At 35.7% G+C, this 19962-nt stretch overlaps 1 protein-coding gene across 9 annotated transcripts in view; it reads right to left on the bottom strand.

Annotated features, from left to right (window-relative positions):
* The window catches only part of NAALADL2 (N-acetylated alpha-linked acidic dipeptidase like 2), a 1368615-nt gene that overhangs the window by 226300 nt on the left and 1122353 nt on the right, over positions 1-19962 (bottom strand). For all 9 annotated transcript variants that reach the window (XM_063807338.1, XM_063807340.1, XM_063807336.1 and 6 more), the window contains one exon: positions 2246-2392. In XM_063807338.1, coding sequence (XP_063663408.1) covers positions 2246-2392 — 147 coding nt within the window. The remainder of the gene's footprint in view (positions 1-2245; positions 2393-19962) is intronic.

The raw sequence follows: 19962 nt of genomic DNA, 5'->3' as shown, positions 1-19962 counted from the left end.
TGTTTTCAGATAGTGTCTCACTCTGTCACCCAGGCTGGAGTGCAGTGGTGTGATCTTGGCTCACTGCAACCTCCCCCTCCAGGGCTCCAGCGATCCTCCCATCATAGCCCTCCCCACCACCCCCAGTAGCTGGGACTATAGGCACCTGCAAACACGGCCAGCTGATTTTTGTATTATTGCATAGAAATAAGATTTCACCGTGTTGCCCAGGTATCAAACTCCTGGGCTCAAGCAATCTGCCCGTCTCGGCTTCCTAAAGTGCTGGGACTACAGGCATGAACCGTTGCACCTATTCTTATTTTGTTTTTAATAAGATACGGATTTTTTAAAAAAAGCAGAAGCCCAGAAACCAATGTAACTGGACCATTAACATGAAGCGATTTAAAATTTCAGGCCTCCTAATTCCAAATCCACCAATCTATTTTCCGTATATATTTGTAACTACGACTTCATAAACTCTAATTTCCTTACCTGCTTTACTAATTGATACAGGATAAATATTTTTTGCATCATGGGTAAGGCCTTTTTTTAATATTTAAAATTCCTCTTAATAGCTGTATACCAACATCTATTATAGGTTAACACAGAAAGCAAAGGTTATTCTGTTCCTCAGAGAGTCCAAAAAAATTATTTCATCTCGAGCATTCACATTTTGTAAGGGATAAATCCATTTTTAAAATTCTTCCACTAAAGCAATATCAACAAGGTCATTTATTATAAAGCATAGGGTACTCCATTTTAATTCCTTTTTTGGAGATAAATAATACAAATGATTTTGATGGTGGGAGTTAGATATTCTGGGTATAATTTGAAAACGATTGGATCCTTCAGACTAAGCCAGTTCTGTTAGATAGACTTTAGCCTTAGGATAATACAGTTCTTCTTAGAATTTCACTGGTCCCTGTTTCAAAATCTTCTCCCTATTAACACCTCAGATCCTCCAGCTGATCCTCATCAAATTCCACCTCTTCAGCCTGATAAATGTGTTTTCCTCAACAATTAACAAACTCCTCCCTTCTACTGATGTGTTCCTATCTAAAAAGTTTAGAAATTATCCCATTAATATGTTGTACTTACAATCAGACAGTAATAACTGCAATAATGGGGACTTATTATCTGCTCAAGGTTAGCTAAACCCTCTACATGCATAGTCTCATTTAATCCTCACCACAGCTCTGTAGATTCCCTAAATATACCAAAGTACTTCATTTGTAAAATCATTTTGAAAGATGTTAAATAATTTGTCGAGTAAGTGTCAGAGTCAGGGCTTCCATCTCATTCCAAAGGCTATACTATTCTCTCTAAATTCTTGGCTTAAAACTAAACCAAGATGAATTAGACATATAATAAGTAAGAATTAAAATATTTTCTGTGTGGTTGCAGAGAAACATAAAGCCAAATATTACTCAATGCTATTAAAAATTAAGATATTGCATATCTAAAGTTGAGCCTATACAAACATAATTTAAGCACCCCTTCTGAGGAACATTTATATTTGAAGAGCAAGGCAGATTTTACCGTACTTTCCAGCCATTATTTTGTTAATGTAAGAATTACCTCAAGTAAGCCATTCTAGAGGCTTTCAAATAGCTCCGAATAATGCATAAATAATTTGTAAATGAAGGTAAAATGTCCCAACAGGTTTAGATCCACAGAGAAGCAGTTTCCTGAGACACAATTCTGAGAAAGATTAGAAGGATTGAAGTCCAAAAGATGGATGAACAGAGACTTAATTAAGGTGAATCATGCTTTTGTGATATTCTTTGGAAAAAAATGCTTCCATCTTCACAAAAAAAGTACTATCTTTTTTAAGCAGGCAAACTATTGACAAACTTTGGGTAGCTAATCCACAAGACTCACATTAACATACAGACCATGAAGTGCATTTTCCTTTGGGCAAGGAGAGGAGAATCTATTGCACATGTCATCTGTTTCTGTGAATACCGAAGATTACAATTATGTTTTGATGTTAATCCAACTACTGCAAATTTCTCGTTGCAGAGCACCGTGTGAAAATGTGAGTGACAGTATAAATCTTTTTAAATTGAATTCAACACTATTGAAAAGAGCTGATGTTTTCAAATACTATTACAAAGCCTTTGAAAAAGCAAGAATAACTCTCTAAATGAAGCCGCTTTTCTATAGTGACCTATTTGATATGAAAATTGAATAGCCAGGATAAAATCAAATTCTGCAGGTCTACTATATTGTGTGTGTGTGTTTTGCATTTTTTAGGAACAATCACCTCTAATGTTTTGATGTCCTCGTAAGCAAACTGCACGATGGGAACTCCAAGATGGTTGATGAAATAATCAGCATCACCTTGTATCTGTATAGAACTGATATTGGTTTCTGGGCACTGGGCTCTTCTGGTACAGTTGAAATTGTTTTTCTGAAAAACATAATTTAAATTGTTAACACATACTATGCTTCCCAGGTCATCCCTAGATCAGTGCTACTCAAAACATGGTCCACAGATCAGCAGCATCAATGTCACCCTGGAGACTGTTAAAAATGCAAATGCTTAGGCCCCACACTGTCCTACCTAATGGGTGGTAGAGCCCAGGAATCTGCATTGTAACTCTCCTCTTTGATTCTGACGCTCACTGAAGCATAACTAGCATTGGCCAGAATTCAAGCTTTGCTTGCTGTTGTTGCTTCAAAAGCATTTTTTATCATAAGCTGAATTTGAACTCTGATGACTCTGACGATATTTAAAAAAGAATGTTGAGTCTCTAAAAAGGTGTAGCATTTTGTTTTTTTAATTAAGGTTCCCCATAAACTTAAAGAATGCTTTGTAGGGTATAATTCTGTTCTTCTTAAAATGTCTATTAAAAACTAGAGAAGAGGCCGGGCGTGGTGGCTCACCCCTGTAATCCCAGCACTTTGGGAGGCTGAGGCAGGCGGGTCACCTGAGGTCAGCAGTTTGAGACCAGCCTGGCCAACGTGGTGAAAGCTCGTCCCTACTAAAAATAGAAAAATTAGCCAGGCGTGGTGGCAGGCGCCTGTAATTCCAGCTTTTCAGGAGGATGAAGCAGGAGACTTGTTTGAACCCAGGAGGCAGAGGTTGCAGTGAGCCGAGAGTGTACCATTGCACTCCAGGCTGGGCAACAAGAGCAAGGCTCCATCTCAATAAATAACAAATAAATAAATAAAAATAAAAATAAAAAACTAGAGAAGAAACTTTCTTCATTTCTTCCTGAAAGCATATTCCTAGATGTTTTAAAATTATATGCCAACAACTACAGTGGGCCATAGTGAACCACACAGCTAAGTTCAAGCTCTGGGGAATATAAGATGATATAGGCTATTATTTCTTAAACTAAGAGTTGTCTGGCATGCAAAACAAATGACAGCAGCTTTACGAAAATAACAAACTAAAGGGTTTTATAATTAATATTCATTAAAATGTCTTCTTTAATAAATTTCTCAAAAATCTAGAACATTTCTGAGATGCAATGGCATCAGCTATGAAACGTGGAAGAATACCAATCTCCCGGACAGTTGTGAGAAAATGAGGCAATAAGTATAAGAACATCAAGTGTCATAACAAGTGCATAAAGTATGTACTCAATCTATGTTTGCCTTTGAATCAAGACATCAACTTTTCAACCTCTCATGCTTCTCTGGCGTGACATAATTTCAAAAATACTTTTAAATATAATCTATATAAAATAAAACTATAAAATCAGACCCAAGCTTTACACGGGAGGTAGACGTCCCTGTGGTTAACAGGGACGATGAAATTGAAAAACAGAAGCAAGTGGACTTGCTAGAGTGAGAAAAAGCTTTTTCCATTCTTGGAAAAAGCAGCTCCACAAACGTTTGCTTTACACCCTGAGCCAGAACAGTTCCTGTAACCAGACACAAGAGAAACTGGAGCTGGAAACCGCCCCTCACCAGCCCTTTGAAAGAAAAGTTTGACACAGAGTTCTCGTTTGGGGCATAGAAAACAACCAGTCAAAAAAGTTCGACAGAGAGTTCTGGGGGCATAGAAAACACCCGATCAGTACTCTACTATTTTGACCAATCAGAACTAAACACGTTGGAATCCTTCATTTGCATAAACGGGCCTGATTGAGAACTGAGTGGGGAGTTTTCCCTATTTAAGCTAGACCCTCCCTTTGTTCTTCAGAAAATACACTTTCACTTATACTAAAAGCTGTGCCTCCCTAGTCTACAGATGGTTGTTTTTAATAGAAAATAAAGCTCCCCACTTTTCCTTTTCAGATCACCTTGTCTTTTGCTAATATTTATCAAAAGACTTGAAAATATGTGGTGTAATATTAAGAAAATAAGTTATTCCAACTTTTTTCAACCACAGTGCTGGATGTTATAAACATATAATAATGTTTTAATAACTATCTAGTTTCTTTGAAGACCTAATGGAAAGATCTTTGCAACAAAGTTAAACATCAATTAAAATGGAAAGCCAGTATGAACCTTTACAAGCAAGTCAGGGTTTCAGTTTACAGACAAGGCAGTGTTTCTGCTTAATGTGTTTACAACTATTTTGGCTGATTAACTACTTTGGAAATAGAAAAAGAATGTTTTTACCACACAGTCTAATCAGTAGCAACTTAATCCTTTTTATGGTGACCCCCACCCCCCACCACCAATTTCCTTCTTTTCAAAGCTGAATTTTTCGAAAGTGGGGGTAATCCTTTTTCACTTTCTGACACATTCCTCTGGCTTAAGACTCCTGGGGATTTTATATTAAGCTGGGACAGTTTAGAGAGGGTCTTGAATAGTCCCAAAGAAGAGCTAGTCTTAAGCACTAGAACATGAAAAACAAACTATTTTATATCATGTTATAAATCCCGAGCACCTCTGGAGGTATTTGTTTAGCTAGGTTTTTGTTGTTGTTCTTTGTTTTTAAGTTGAATTTGAATGCCTGAGGCAGGCAAGCCATTTATTAACATCAATCACTAGTGTCTCACATTGAGCCTGCTCTACTCATTCAGATTTACTGAATAGGGCCAGAGGTATTTGAATTTGTGAAATCCAGATTGTTGCACCATTTTATGTCATTAATGAGGATATGATAAGATCTGGTCTTTACTTTCTCCAGATGCCTGACTGATGAAAGTAAAAATCATTTTTAAATGACCTACTTTCTCTTTAATGAAGTAACATGTATGTCTTTTCAAGACAGCAAAAGCATCCTACTCAACATAAATGACAATACAGATTTGGCATTAATTTTGTTTTACATACGTTAACTCTTAACATCCACCCATGCTCAGCCATGCTCCTTAGATCGAAATTTTTTTCTCAACCGAAAAATGTCATGGTCAAAAATTAACAATGTCAAATTCTACAATATGTGCCTATTAAAAATTATTTTTTAAAAAATAAACATTGCATTTAAGTTTAATATTTGATATTTTCATTGTCATCATTAGTTATATAAACATTTAGTTATATAATAGCTGCCCTCTGACAAAAGGTGTTAGTTTCTTACATATGCACCTTTCTAACATTGCACAAATGACCCTATTCCAATCAATCCTTGCAATTTTTTTTTTTTCTTCAAGATAGAGTCTCACTATGTTGCTAAATGTTGCCCAGGCTGAGCTTGACCTTCTGGGTTTAAGGGATCCTCCCACCTCAGCCTCCTGAATAGCTGGGACTACTGGGCCCAGCTACTTGCAACATTTGTTTGCTCTAACAGTTACATAGAGCACAGTTCTGGTTTAGCCTCAGCCTGTTATTTCTGAAGCCACTGTGAGTTCTCTTCTAGTCTCTCTGTTCTTGCTATAGCTACTATCATTTAGCTTCAATATTTTCATTGCATTCCATTTCCATGGTTTCTTTTAAGTACATAATTATTTACATGTTTTGTATTGTTCAGGCAAATCAAAAGGGCAGCATTCAGCTTTCAAGATTACACTCCCCCAAACACTTCTGCATTCTTCCTACTGTAGTTTGCTCTGCCTTGCCTATTTATTTAAAAGTCTAATTTTTTCCCTAAAGGTTTATATTGCTGCCTCTGCCATATAAAAACTTTTTTTTTTTTTTTTGGCAAACCAACTAAGATGGCAACAGAGTGAGCATTCTCTAGAAATATCTTACAATTCTATTTTGAGGGTTAAGATCTATTAAACTACATTTCTGATGCTACATGTGGACTATTTATGGAGAGGGGATAGCATACAGAAAAAGAGGGTTGAGTGACCGATAGCTGGGAGCACTTAACTTTTGAGCCGCCTTATGTCATCATCAAGCCCAAAGGGAGGGAAAATGCTTCAAAAAAGCCAAACCAAGATGGAGGCTTCAGGGACAACACAGTTTTCTGAGGAATACTCCTGGAGCTTGTTTCTCACCTACTGAACCCAGAGTTTCTCTGTTGGCCTTGCAGAGGACTTAACTCACCATTCCCCGACCCCATCCCCACTCCACACACAACCTTTTCTCCTCCTCTCTCTTTCTTTGTCTACCTCATTCTTTACTTCCCACTCTCACTAATTTAACCAGTGATGAGGGGAAGAAGCACATTACCTTCAAACCTGTGTTCATTTTGTCCTTTCATGCTTTTGTTTCTAACTAGCTTCAAAGTTAAAAAGTCAGATAACCCAATTTGCCCAGATAACCCAAAAGCTAGGAACCCAGTTTGCAGATTTGAGGGTTTTCCTTTTTCCCCAAGGTCATTTTATCTAGGGATTTCCCTTAAGAGAAAAACATTCCTGGCATAGAAACACTATTCTCTAAATCTTCATTATTCATTACTTTAATGTAATGAATTTAAGGCCAAATTCACAGACCTGCAGTGATCGTAAATCTATATTCAATCCTAATGTGAATAGTTTTTCCTCACAGCACTTCAGTGGATTATAACAGATCCATGTGAGGTAATAGACATTGATCTACTCAACCCTCATAAGCATTAATATTTGAGAGACTAGTAGGAAGAAATGTTAATTTTCTTTGTTTTACTAGAAGTTAAGCACCGTGGAAGAGGGGAGGTTGGCAGCAAATTTGTGCAGGTCGATTAATTTTTAAAATTTATTTACAAGGCTGAGTAAATTCATATTAAGAATTTCATCCAAGGAGTTCAAAATGCCTCATATTTAATGTTTGATAACAAGCATTTTTATTCCAGTTCATAACAGGGGCAAGTTCAGGCAAGGACCATGGTTATGTCACTAGCTTAATTTTCCACCCACAAGTCCATAGAAGACCTGAAATGAAATCACTACCTCAGTCCTAAATCTGTATGCTCTTTGCAAGTACAGTTTTAAGCTGAAAGGCAAAACTTTATAGTAAATGATCATGTAAGATAAAAAAATTAAGTCAATACTTGCATTAGTTAAATAGTGATGCCAAGACAATTGACAAGTTTCTAAAAGTATTTTTAAAATCTACTTAATAATTCAAATGTTTTATTTCCCCACATTCTGCTTTCTCCTGCATACATAAGCATTTACTCTACATGCACAGGAAATTTAAGTTGATTATTTACTTAAACAGCAAGAAAAGTGTAACATTCAAAATAAAAATACCATATTCAATACACCATAATAAAATTAAGTCACTTTTTTTTTTTTTTTTTTTTTTTTTTTGAGATGGAGTCTCACTATGTCACCCAGGCTGGAGTGCAGTGGCACGATATTGACTCACTGCAAGCTCTGCCCCCTGGGTTCACGCCATTCTCCTGCCTCAGTCTCCCGAGTAGCTGGGACTACAGGCGCCCGCCACCACGCCCGGCTAATTTTTTGTATTTTTGATAGAGACAGGGTTTCACCATGTTAGCCAGCATGGTCTCGATCTCCTGACCTTGTGATCCGCCCGCCTCGGCTTCCCAAAGTGCTGGGACTACAGGTGTAAGCCACCTCGCCCAGCCAAAATTAAGTCACTTTCTTTTCGTTTCAGTTATAGTCTTGTAAGTTCAATTTTGTAGAAATAATTTATCTCACTGGTTTTCCTGGTTTTTACAGTATAGTAAAGTACCAATTATTACAATGACACCAATGATGTTAAAAAAATGATTTCTTGCTATAGGGCAGTGTGATGGTTAATTTTAAGTGTCAACTTGGCTGGGCCATGGGATGCCCGGATATTTGGTCAAACATCATTCTGAGTGTGTCTATGAGAGTGTTATTAGATTAAATTAACATTGAATTGACAGGCTGAGTAAAGCAGATTGCCCTACTCAATGTGGACACCCCTCATCTCATCAGCTGAAGACCTGAATGGAACAAAAAGGCTGACCTTCCCACAAGAAAGGGGAGTGGGAGAACTCCTTCTGTCTGACTGCCTTGAACTAGAACATTGGTCTTTTCCTTTCTTTGGTTCTGAACCCCCCAAAAATAAGCTTTTTAAGAGTCTCAAGCCTGTTGGCTTTTGGACTGAAACTTAATAGCTTTCCTGGTGCTCAGACCTTCAAATTCAGACAAGCACTACACTATTGTCTCTCTTAGCTCTGTATCTTTCCAACCGCAGATCTCTGGGCTTGTCAGCCACCATAACCACATGAGACAAATCCTTATAATCTCCTTATATCTACAAATACACACACACACACAAAAATTCATATAGTTATATATTATTGTATAATTATATGTTATTAATGTATTTATATATAAAGTGTCTCTGTGTGTGTGTGTGTGTGTGTATTAGTTGGTCTGGGCTGCTATAAGAGAATGCTGTAACAGGTGGCTTAAACAACAGAAATGTATTTATAATGGCTCTGGAGTCTGGGAAGTTCATCAGAGTGCCATCACGGTAAGTTCTAGAGAAGGCTTTCTTCCTGGTTTGCAGATGCCAGTTTTCCCATGGTATCCTTACGTGATGAGGAGCAGAAAGAGAGAGAGAGATCTTGTATCTACCTCTCTTTTTATAAGGGCATTAATTTCATTCACTAGGGCTCCATCCTCATGACCTATGTACTTTCCAAAGGCCCCACCTACAAATAACATCAACATTGGGGATTTTGTCTTCAACGTGTGAATTTGAGGGGACACAAACATTTAGTCTATAGCAAGATATATCCTATTGATTCTGTTTCTTTGGGGAACTCTGACTAACATAGGCACTCTTAGATGGTAGGTCACCTTTATGTTTGTTTTAAGAAATTTTCATTAGAACTAGTGAAAAATTAAACTTTAATTTCTAACTAATGGTAGTAAGAATAATTGTGTTATTTGATTAGCTGGAGGTAATGTGACAAAATTTTGTTATAACATTTTTAGTTTAGAACTGTATAGATGTGGTCCTGGGCAATGTGAACATGTAAACATTGAAGGATCATGGATAAATCATTACACGTGAAACTGAGAAAAGAACCTAAAGATCCTAATGCCCAAGGGTTCTTACCCTGAGATCCACAAATAGAATTAAAGATCTGAGAACTTGGTGAACCAAAAAAAAAAAAAAAGTCTTTATTTTCACTTGCTTCTAACTGAAATTCAACATTCCATTCAATTATGAAACAGGCCACGCACCCAGTAACATTTGTTACAATATTAGTAGTACTTGTAACTTTGTAACCAAATAAAATCATGTTTTTATATCATATTTCAGTTATTGCCAAAACATTGAAATATCACTTGAACTTATTGCTAATTTGGAAATATTGCAGTTATGAGACACTTTGCTGACTTTTTTCATTTAATGTGTTAATTTTAAAAAGCCTATATATTACAAAAACGCAAATTTGTATGTTACTTAGGTAATTGCAGTTTAATATCATTGCTTTCCTTTTAATCCTGTGCATTTTAACTGAAGCAGTTGAAACATAATTTTTGAGACTGGGTCTATATAGGGCTTAGCAGCTTGCCAAAATAGCCCACAGCAGGGAAACTCTCCTAGCAAAATAGCTTTGCTTTACAAATTAGAAAATTAAGGCCCCCAAATTAATAGAATTGAGATTTAATCCCAGAACTTTTCACTTCAAATGCAATGCTCCTTTTTATGTACTATATTGATATATCCAGCTCACAAACCACATTAATGCATGGGAATAAACTACTTCTAAATGTGTCCTTTTTAGGATTCCATGGGTCTTTTTAAATTTTTATCATATTGCATCACCAGATCTAGTTGTAACAAACTACGCATCTATAATTTTTCTTCAATATTTATTTACTGTGTGTGCCATGTATTCTTCATTTATTTAACTTGTATTTTTATGCCAAAATGTGAACCCAATACCCAATATTTAATGATGCATTGCAGATGTCTTCTAATAATCTTTGAAAGAAAACAAAAGGTTGTGATTACTGACTTTTTCTACTATTTTATACTAGAAGTTATTCTAAATGCCGACATCTAATGAGCTTCTCATAAACAAAATATCTCCAGAATAGTAAAAAAAAAAATTAAAAATTAATATATAACTTGCAATGCCTTTATTAAAGATTAAATTGGGTAAGGGAAGAAAACCAGATTTCATCTTATCATAAAATAGAAATTTTTGGGGCCGGGCGCAGTGGCTCACACCTGTAATCCCAGCACTTTGGGAGGCCGAGGCAGGCAGATTACTTGAAGCCAGGAGTTCGAGACCAGCCTTGCCAACATGGCGAAACTGTGTCTCTACCAAAAATACAAAAATTAGCGGGGTGTTATGACACACGCCTGTAGTCCCAGCTACTCGGGAGGTAGAGGCAGGAGGATTGCTTGAATGCAGGAGGCGGAGCTTGCAGTGAGCCGAGATAGTGCCACTGCACTCCAGCCTGGGTGACAGAGTAAGACTCTCTCTCAAAAAAAAAAAAAAAAAAAGAAAAGAAAAAGAAAAATTCAACCCATAATATGGGGTTTTCAAAATCTCCAATTTCTCAGGGTTTCAGCAAAGATTTAAAACCTACTTACTGGATGTTAACAAAAAGTATTTTCAGCTTTAGTGAAAAATTGCTAATCTTCTAGTCTACACAAGTAGCATTGCCAAATTGGAAAACACCCTCTAATTCTCATCTTTCTTCTGTTAATTTATACCACCTTAATCTTGTTATCGGGTATAGAAAAATGTTCTTTTATATTTGAAATACTTTTTATTTAAAATTTAAAATTTCATTATGTACTAATGAGTGCTTTAAGGATCAATCTCTAAGAAAAAAAAATAGAGAAATATGAAAATATTTGCTCTTATTTTTACTCCAGCTTCTAGCTGGTGTTTTCTTCTCTACTCCCTCAACAACCGACCTTCATTTCCTCTTCCTCTTCTCTGACCAGTTCAAGATCCCTCACCAATAGTCACAAGATAGAAGACGATGGATTTCTTCATTTTTTCTCTCTCCACTTAAGACTTTGTGTAACAATAAAAACAGGTTTGTTCTTTTAAAACATTAGAAAATATTCAGATTTCAACCAAACTGTTGCATCTAAGTAAAAACCTCCAGTAAAGTAATAAAATAGTACCTACTCTACAGTATTTTAAACCACAGTAAGTTCCAGATGAATCCATCTTTACAATGTAAAAATCTAAATCATAAAATTGTAGTGGGAACAATGGAAGATAATTTTAATAACCTCAGAATGAAAAAGACATGTTTGAATATGACACAAACTCAAAAGATAAAAAAGATTAATTAGTCCTACTACATAAAATTATAACTTTTCTGTATGACAAAAATTACCATAAACAAACATGAATGAAAACCTGGAAAAATATTTACAAATTATTTAACAGACAAATAGCTAGCTTCTATAATATATAAAGAAGAAAGATATGCTGATATAAAAAAATTAATGAAGATGAACTGATATTACCCAGAAAAAATTATTATAAATGCCTTTATACATAAAAGACACATGAAGTGACTTTTATATTTAGTCCCAAAAACCTTGTCAAGTTTGTTTGAATATGGACTGTGTCTTGAAGGATGTGAGAAATCTGGTGCCTCATACTGAGGAAAAAAATTAATACAAATTCTACAAAATTTAAATAAGTTAGATTGCACACATATAATGAAATAATATACAGTCTTTAGAAAGAAAAATGAATCTGTTTACACACTGATAATGAACAATCTCCCAGATACATTTCTACCTAAAAAATAATGTGCTGAGATATTCTGTAAGATATCATTTGTGTTTCAAACATTAAAAATAAAAGTCTATACGCTCTAATATGTTCAAATGCCATTTGCCTCTGGGGAGAGACAATGGTGTGAGGAATGGGTTTAGAAGAAAAACTGCCCATTGTCAATTTGCTTATTACTTTTGTATTTCTGTGAATGAAGCACCTCTCCAAAAAATAAATGTTACATTTTTAAAATTCCCTCTGAATTATATGTTATATGTTCCCAATTCTAAGACTCCCTTGATTGTAAAATATAGTATGAAAAAAAGCTTTAAAAAGGCTTTTGTGGCCAGGCACAGAGGCTCACACCTGTAATTCCAGCACTCTGGGAGGCCGACGTGGGTGGATCACCTGAGGTCAGGGGTTCAAGACCAGCCTGGCCAACATGGCAAAACCCCATCTTTACTAAAAATACAAAAATTAGCTGGGTGTAGTGCCATGCACCTGTAATCTCAGCTTCTCGGGAGGCTGAGGTAGGAGAATCGCTTAAACCCAGGAGGCGAAAGTTGCGGTGAGCCAATATTGCACCACTGCACTCCAGCGTGGGGGACAGAGTAAGATTCCATCTCAAAAAAAGAAAAAAAAAAAAAAAAAGGAGGGCTTTTGTTTTTTGTTTGGACATAGGGAATAAACAAACCATGTAACAGATATGGCCCAGTTTCAGAAATATTCACAATTGAAGAAATGCCTAACAGTGGAGAAATTGGGTATTTAGAGTTGTGAAATAGATTTGGGACCATCAAAAATGCATATATCACTGGGGAGAGAACAGATAAGAGAAACTGCCACTTTATTAGGGAAAAACAGGGTCTCTTACAGAGGTTTTGGGAATGGACAACAGCATGAGGCCTCTGCTGGGGTAAGGGACACTTAAGTTGACAACCCAAGTCACCAGCAGGACACCAGGAGAGAATGAAGAGTCAAAAGATGGTGGGCCAACACGGAAAGCAAAACACCATCCATTTCATGATTATAATTCAGGACCATTCTTGCTTACACGGTTTGTGTGTGTGTGCATTTTCTAGGAAAGTATCAATATATTATCAAAATATGCTAAATATGGAACACCTCACTCAGTCCAAGGAGGCAATTATATAAGGACCTACCATTTACAAATGGACATCATATTAGATGATAATGCAATTCTATGAGATGAGTTATTTTTATTTCATTTTACAGACTAAAAGTTTTGTTATCCCCTATAGACATAAGAATAGTGAATGGAATGGCAGGCAGAAGTTTCTAACTTAGATTGTTGCTCTCTTCAACCTCCACCGCTGGCCTAAAGATTTTTCCTCCCATTTAGCTAAGGGAACAAGGAATAAGTTCCTCAACTTATAGAAAAAGCGCTGTTAAGCTGCTGATTAATCACCCAAACTAAAATTACCTTTTCAATGTAAAAGAAATGGAAGTTAAAATAATTTATTCGATTAAAAGACTCCATGGATTCCTTTGTCACATTGGCACTTTTTTAGCAGGTTTGATATTGGTCACTCCAGCAGCTAAACCTACTTCTTCGCAAATTGCAAACTATATGTAGAATGACAAATCCAGAGCCTTTCCAAAAACTGTACTCTGATCATATCTAAATGAAACCTTGACCACGTTGAAAAGATACGACTATCCCATCCATCTTGCCCTTTGGCCAAGACACTGGATAAACCAGACACCTGGATAAAAGCACACTCCCTCTGGGTACAATTCCCATAGGACCTTAAATGACCAAAAGAATCAAGATATAGATTTTATGTCTCAGTGAAGGATAACAACTCTGGCCTCACAATGCTGTTCCATGCTGAGGAACTGGCTGACATAACATAACTTCAGCTATTATTTCACCAGCCTTCTTGAGGTTTGTCTTAAATAGCTCCTCTTAGGCTCACAGGCAATGCTATTTTAAATAATATGGTGTCAGCATGTCAGTGATGTATTCCAGCTGCCAGGCATTAAAAAAATTAACTGAAAAATCTAACTGGTTTTCAAAACCATATTAACTCTCTCAGACTGCAAATATGTTTAATGAAATATTTAAATTAAATCTTCTGTAGATGAAGCAGTTTAGTACATTCCTTTAAAAAAATCACGTATTTTTTAAAAAGTAAACCAGAAGCAAAGAAACATTTCAAATTATTTTGCGTATTAGCATCATTCACTAGATACCAGGGAAAAGTTTGCTGTCCTCTCTGTGACCAGGGTTAGAGGGCAGCTGTAAATCAGGTAGGTGCTCTCAGGTTTTTTAGAGGTAATTCGTTTAATTTTAGGAGGGCACAGTGAGAAAAAAAATTGAAAAATGCAGACTTGGCAAACAGAAGGGCAAAAGGATGTGGATGGCATATCACCACACATTACCATTTCAAGCAGGTTAAATGCTGAGAGTGAGAAATCGGGCAGAGGAAATAACGCCATCAGCAGTAATATGTCCAAGTCTGACAGATGACAGCATCATCACATAACCTTAAAACTGTGGGCCAAACTAACTGCTATCCTCAGGATAGCTTTGCTGGAGTGAGCCCATTAGACCTTTGCGGACACCATTGTATTCAAGGAGCACTGTGTATAGGACACCCAAATACTACCCGTGGCTCACACCCCAGTGCTAATCCTTGAAGGTTTAGATTTCTTTGCTCCAGTTGTAAGGGCCATTACCTTGGTCGGACTGTACCAAGGAGTCTTTCACTCATATCACTGTTTTAACTTAGTTCACCTTTGTATTTTTTCTGCCTCTCCTACATGTTTTTGAAGGCAGAGAATTTCTTTTGTCTCTCTTTCTATTGCCCCTATATTGATCAGCACAATAAAATAGATACTTAAAAGAGTTTGTAAAACGGAGATCAATCCACTTATTATGTAATTCTTCCACTGGGACAGAATGGTAAAGAAGATTAGAACTATACAAACACCATCCAGTTTAGAGGAGGCTTAGACCTGAAAATAATTAGACTCGGAGTGCCAAAGTGCAGGAAGTTTGAAGTTGACCTCAGGTAGTTTTATGAATCATAACAATTCTAAAAAACATTCTTTCTTAATTTCTTGCTGGGCAAAACCTGCTTTCAAGTAAACTGTGAATCCCATTAGGCATCTCTAGGAAGTCAATAAGTGTGTACAGACATCACAAAATACCTTGTGAAAAGTAGGTGCTTGAGATAAACATAAAAGAGCAATCAAAGCCATGACTGCAGATGAGATAGACAATTTTGCATTCTCCCTTAAAAAGCAATGATGCTTCTCTTTAGCAGTATGACCACAGGGCAGTTGCTTAACTTCTTGAAGCCTTGAATTTCCCAAATGTGAAAAGGGAATATGTTCATAATATTAGAAGACTAAAGAGAATAAATTAAATAATGCCAAGTTATATAAAATATAAAAGCACTCATCTAGTATAAAGCACTTATTACATACTGTAATTATTATAAATTATCATTACTACTACATAACCAACACACACACATACACACACACACACACCCCTCCTATATTTTTGACAATCCTTTCTACCAAATCTACTTAAAACTGTGTTTTCTTCTGCCTTTTAAGATGTAGAATGATCATATTTAGAAAGTCAAATCTTTTCAACATTATATTCCCTTTATATTCCTTACACAATATAAGAATAGAGAAGACTTTTTTTAATTGGGTTTAGGCTGAGTAAAAGATGATTATCTCCTCCTGAGAAATCATAGAATAATCATTACATACTTGTTCATTTAGTATCAAGAAATTTTCTATCAAGCATTTTTTAATTTCCTAAATTATATTTTTTCTTAATAAAATTCCTTTATTTACAGAGCAATTTCTAACACTACATAATTACAGAAATTGATATTGTAGTGGCAATCTATATAAACTCATTAGATATTTAAATAAAATATAAATTGAATCAAGATAAATCTGTGATTGGAAAACAAGAAAAAATAGTATCAAAAATAGTGGTATAACTGAAAACAAAAGAGGTAAAAATATATCAAAACAGTAGTGATCTAACATTTAAAAATATGTCATATAATATATACATAATAATATGTACATAATACATAAAATACATTTAGATTTAACAATACTTATTGTAGTTCTAAATACTTATTGCAGTTCACCAGGTGGTTTCATATACAATATCTTTATAATTACCTTCAATCAGTTTTAAAGCTATCATTGCTAAGAGAGATTAAGTAAATCATCTATTGTCACTCAGGTAGTGATAAGACCAACATTTCCACCATAGTTTCTAAGTCCAGTATCCTTGACTGTTTAACCCCATGCTGGGAGTCCAAAAAAGTCAGATTTCAAAATTTATCTTGGAAATTCTCTCTTCCCCACCCACATTGGGAACTGAAATCACTGTGAAATACAGAGTCAGATCAAATATAGACTAATTTGATCTGAGACTTTGTGTTGAATTTGGCATTTTGCAGACAGACACAAAAAGCACACAAATGATTATTTAGTATGTCCTCCCACCACTGCCACCTTGGCATCTCACTTGGATGTCAAATAATTACTTCAAATTTAACACATCAAATGTTGAAGTCTACATTATGCTATGAAATAACCTAGTCACACAAAAAAGATACCCTGTGTGATTTCACTTAAAGTGCTATGGACTGAATTGTGTTCCCTCCTAAAAGTCATATGTTAAAGCCTTAATTCCCAAAATGACTGTATTTAGATAAGGTCTATGAGGGGAGGATAAAGGTGAAATTAAGTCATAAGTGTAGGGCCTTAATCTGGTAGGGCTGGCATGTTTATAAGATCTACAGAAGTGGAAGCCATGGATATAATGGACCAATTCTATATACATACTTCTATAGATATTGCATACAGTATACATATTTTGTACAGCATATTTTGTAGATAGCATGTCTGTGAAATACTATCTATTGATAGTACTGTCTACAAAATGTGCTGTTATATTTCATCTAACATTTACAAAATAAGGGAACAAGCAGGTACTATGTTTTTGGGTTTTGGAACCTAAATCCACTAAAAAAAATTAGTTTCAATAAAAATATTTGGGCCGGGCGCGGTGGCTCACGCCTGTAATCCCAGCACTTTGGGAGGCCGAGGCGGGCGGATCACGAGGTCAGGAGATCGAGACCATCCTGGCTAACACGGTGAAACCCCGTCTCTACTAAAAATACAAAAAATTAGCCGGGCGTGGTAGCGGGCGCCTGTAGTCCCAGCTACTCGGGAGGCTGAGGCAGGAGAATGGCGTGAACCCGGGAGGCGGAGCTTGCAGTGAGCCGAGATCGCGCCACTGCACTCCAGCCTGGGTGACAGAGCGAGACTCCGTCTCAAAAAAAAAAAAAAAAAAAAAAAAAAAAAAAATTTGAAAAAATATTCTGCCTATACTGAACATGTACAGACTTACGTGTACAGACTTTTTTTCCTTGTCATTATTCCCTAAGCAACACAGTGTAACTACTATTTACATGGCATTTCTGTTGTATTAGGTATTATAAGTAACCTTGAGATTAAAGTATAGGGAAGGATGTGAATAGGGTATATGCAAATATTATCCAATTTTATATCAGGGATTTTGGTATCTTTGTATTCTGGCACCCATAGGATGTCTTAGAACCAATGCTCCAATAACTGTATATAACACTTATAATATTATATCAATTTTCAAACTTGCTATAAATTTATAAACCAAATTTTTACCCAATAGCAGGCTTTAGACAGTTTTCCATCTTTCAAGATAAGACAGTAGTTGGGAGAATACATTATTCAAATCGTATAAGGTAAGCAAATAGTCTGTCATCTCTCCTTACTTTCCTTTTTGAACCCACTTCAAATAATGTTAGAAATGTTCAGTTATGGGCTGGACGCAATGGTTCACACCTGTAATCCCAGCACTTTGGGAAGCCAAGGTGGGTGGATCATGAGGTCAAGAGATAGAGACCATCCTGGCCAACATGGTGAAAGCCCATCTCTACTAAAAATACAAAAATCGGCTGGGCATGATGGCGCGTGCCTGTAATCCCAGCTACTTGGGAGGCTGAGGCAGAAGAATCACTTGAACCCGGGAGGCGGAGGTTGCAGTGAGCTGAAATTGCGGCACTGCAAACAAAACTTTCTTGAAACAAACCAGGGGACACAGTGAAAGAAGTACTAAGAGGGAAATTTATAGCTATGTGCCTACATCAAAAAAGAAGAAAAAAACAATTAAACAACTTAATGATGCATCTGAAAGAACTAGAAAAGAAAGATCAAGGCAAACCCAAAATTAGTAGAAGGAAAGAAATAATAAAGATCAGAGCAGAAATAAATGAAATTGAAACAAAATAAAAACAATATTGAAAACAAAATTGAAATTAAAATGAAAACAAGACAAAAAGATCAATGAAACAAAAAGTTGATTTCCTGAAAAGATAAACAAAAATTGTCAAACCTTTAGCCAGATTAAGTAAGAAAAAATGAGAGAAGATCCACATAAATGAAATCAGAGATGAAAAAGGAGACATTATAACTAATACTGCAGAAATTTACAGGATCATTAGCAGCTACTATGATCAACTACGCCACTAAACTGGGAAATCTATGAGAAGTGAATAAATTCCTTGACACATACAACCTACAAAGATTTAATCATGAAGAAATTCAAAAACAGACAAATAACAAGTAAAGACATCAAAGCTGTAATAAAAAAATGTCCCCGCAAAGAAAAGCCTTGGACTCCATGGCTTTACTGCTGAATTCTACCAAACATTTAAAGAACATCTGATACCAATGCTACTCAAACTTTTCTGAAAAATGAAGTAGGAAGGAATACTTCCAAGTTCATTACATGAGGCCAATATTACCCTGATACCAAAACCAGACAAAGACACATAAAAAAAGAAGGGAAACTATAAGCCAATATTACTGATGAATATTGCTGCAATAATCCACAACAAAATACTAGCAAATCACATTCAACACAGTAAAAAGATCATTCATCATGACCAAGTGAGGTTCACCCCAGTGATACAAGATTGGTGCAACATATGCAAATCAGTCGATGTGATACACCATTTCAACAGGATGAAGGACAAAAACTGTACAGCATTTCAATTGATGCTGAAAAAGCATTTAATAAAATTCAACATTCCTTCATGATAAAACCGTCAAAAAACTTGGTATAGAAAAACATACCTCAACATAATAAAAGCCATATATGACAGACTCATAGATAATATCATACTGAATGGGGAAAAACATAAAGCCTTTCCTGTGAGATGTGGAAAAAGACAAGAATGCCTATGTTCAGCATTGTTTTTCAACATAGTACTGGAAGTCCTAGCTAAAGCAATCGGACAAGAGAAAAAAATAAAGGGCATCCAAATTGGAAAAGAGGAAGTCAAATTATCCTTGTTTGCAGATGACATGATCATATATTTAGAAAAACCTAAAGACTCCAGCAAAACAACAACAACAAAAACAACAACAAAAAACTTTAGAACTAATAAACAAATTCAAAAAAAATTACACAATAAATAACATACAAAAATTAGTAGCATTTCTATAGGCCAACAGCAAACAATTTGAAAAAGCAATCAAGAAAGTAATTCCACTTACAATAGCCACAAATAAAATTAATATCTGGGAATTATTATAACCAAAGAAGTGAAAGATCTCTACCATGAAAACTATAAAACACTGATGCAAGAAATTGAAGAGGACAACAAAAAATAAAAGATATTCCATGTTCATATATTGAAAAAAATCAATATTGTTAAAATGTCCGTACTACCCAAAGCAATCTACAGATTTAATGTAATCCCTACCAAAATACCAATAACAGCCTTCACATAAATAGAACAAAAAAATCTTAAAATTTATATGGAGCCACAAAAGACCCAGAATAGCCAAAGCTATTCTAAGCAAAAAGAACAAAACTGGAAGAACCACATTACCTAACTTTAAATTATACTACAGAGTTATAGTAATCAAAACATTATGGTACT

Source organism: Pan troglodytes, chromosome 2 (genome assembly GCF_028858775.2).
Source record: "Pan troglodytes isolate AG18354 chromosome 2, NHGRI_mPanTro3-v2.0_pri, whole genome shotgun sequence".
Lineage (NCBI taxonomy): Eukaryota > Metazoa > Chordata > Mammalia > Primates > Hominidae > Pan > Pan troglodytes.
Note: the sequence above shows the minus strand (reverse complement) of the source record. Positions and strands in the feature narration are given on the sequence as shown.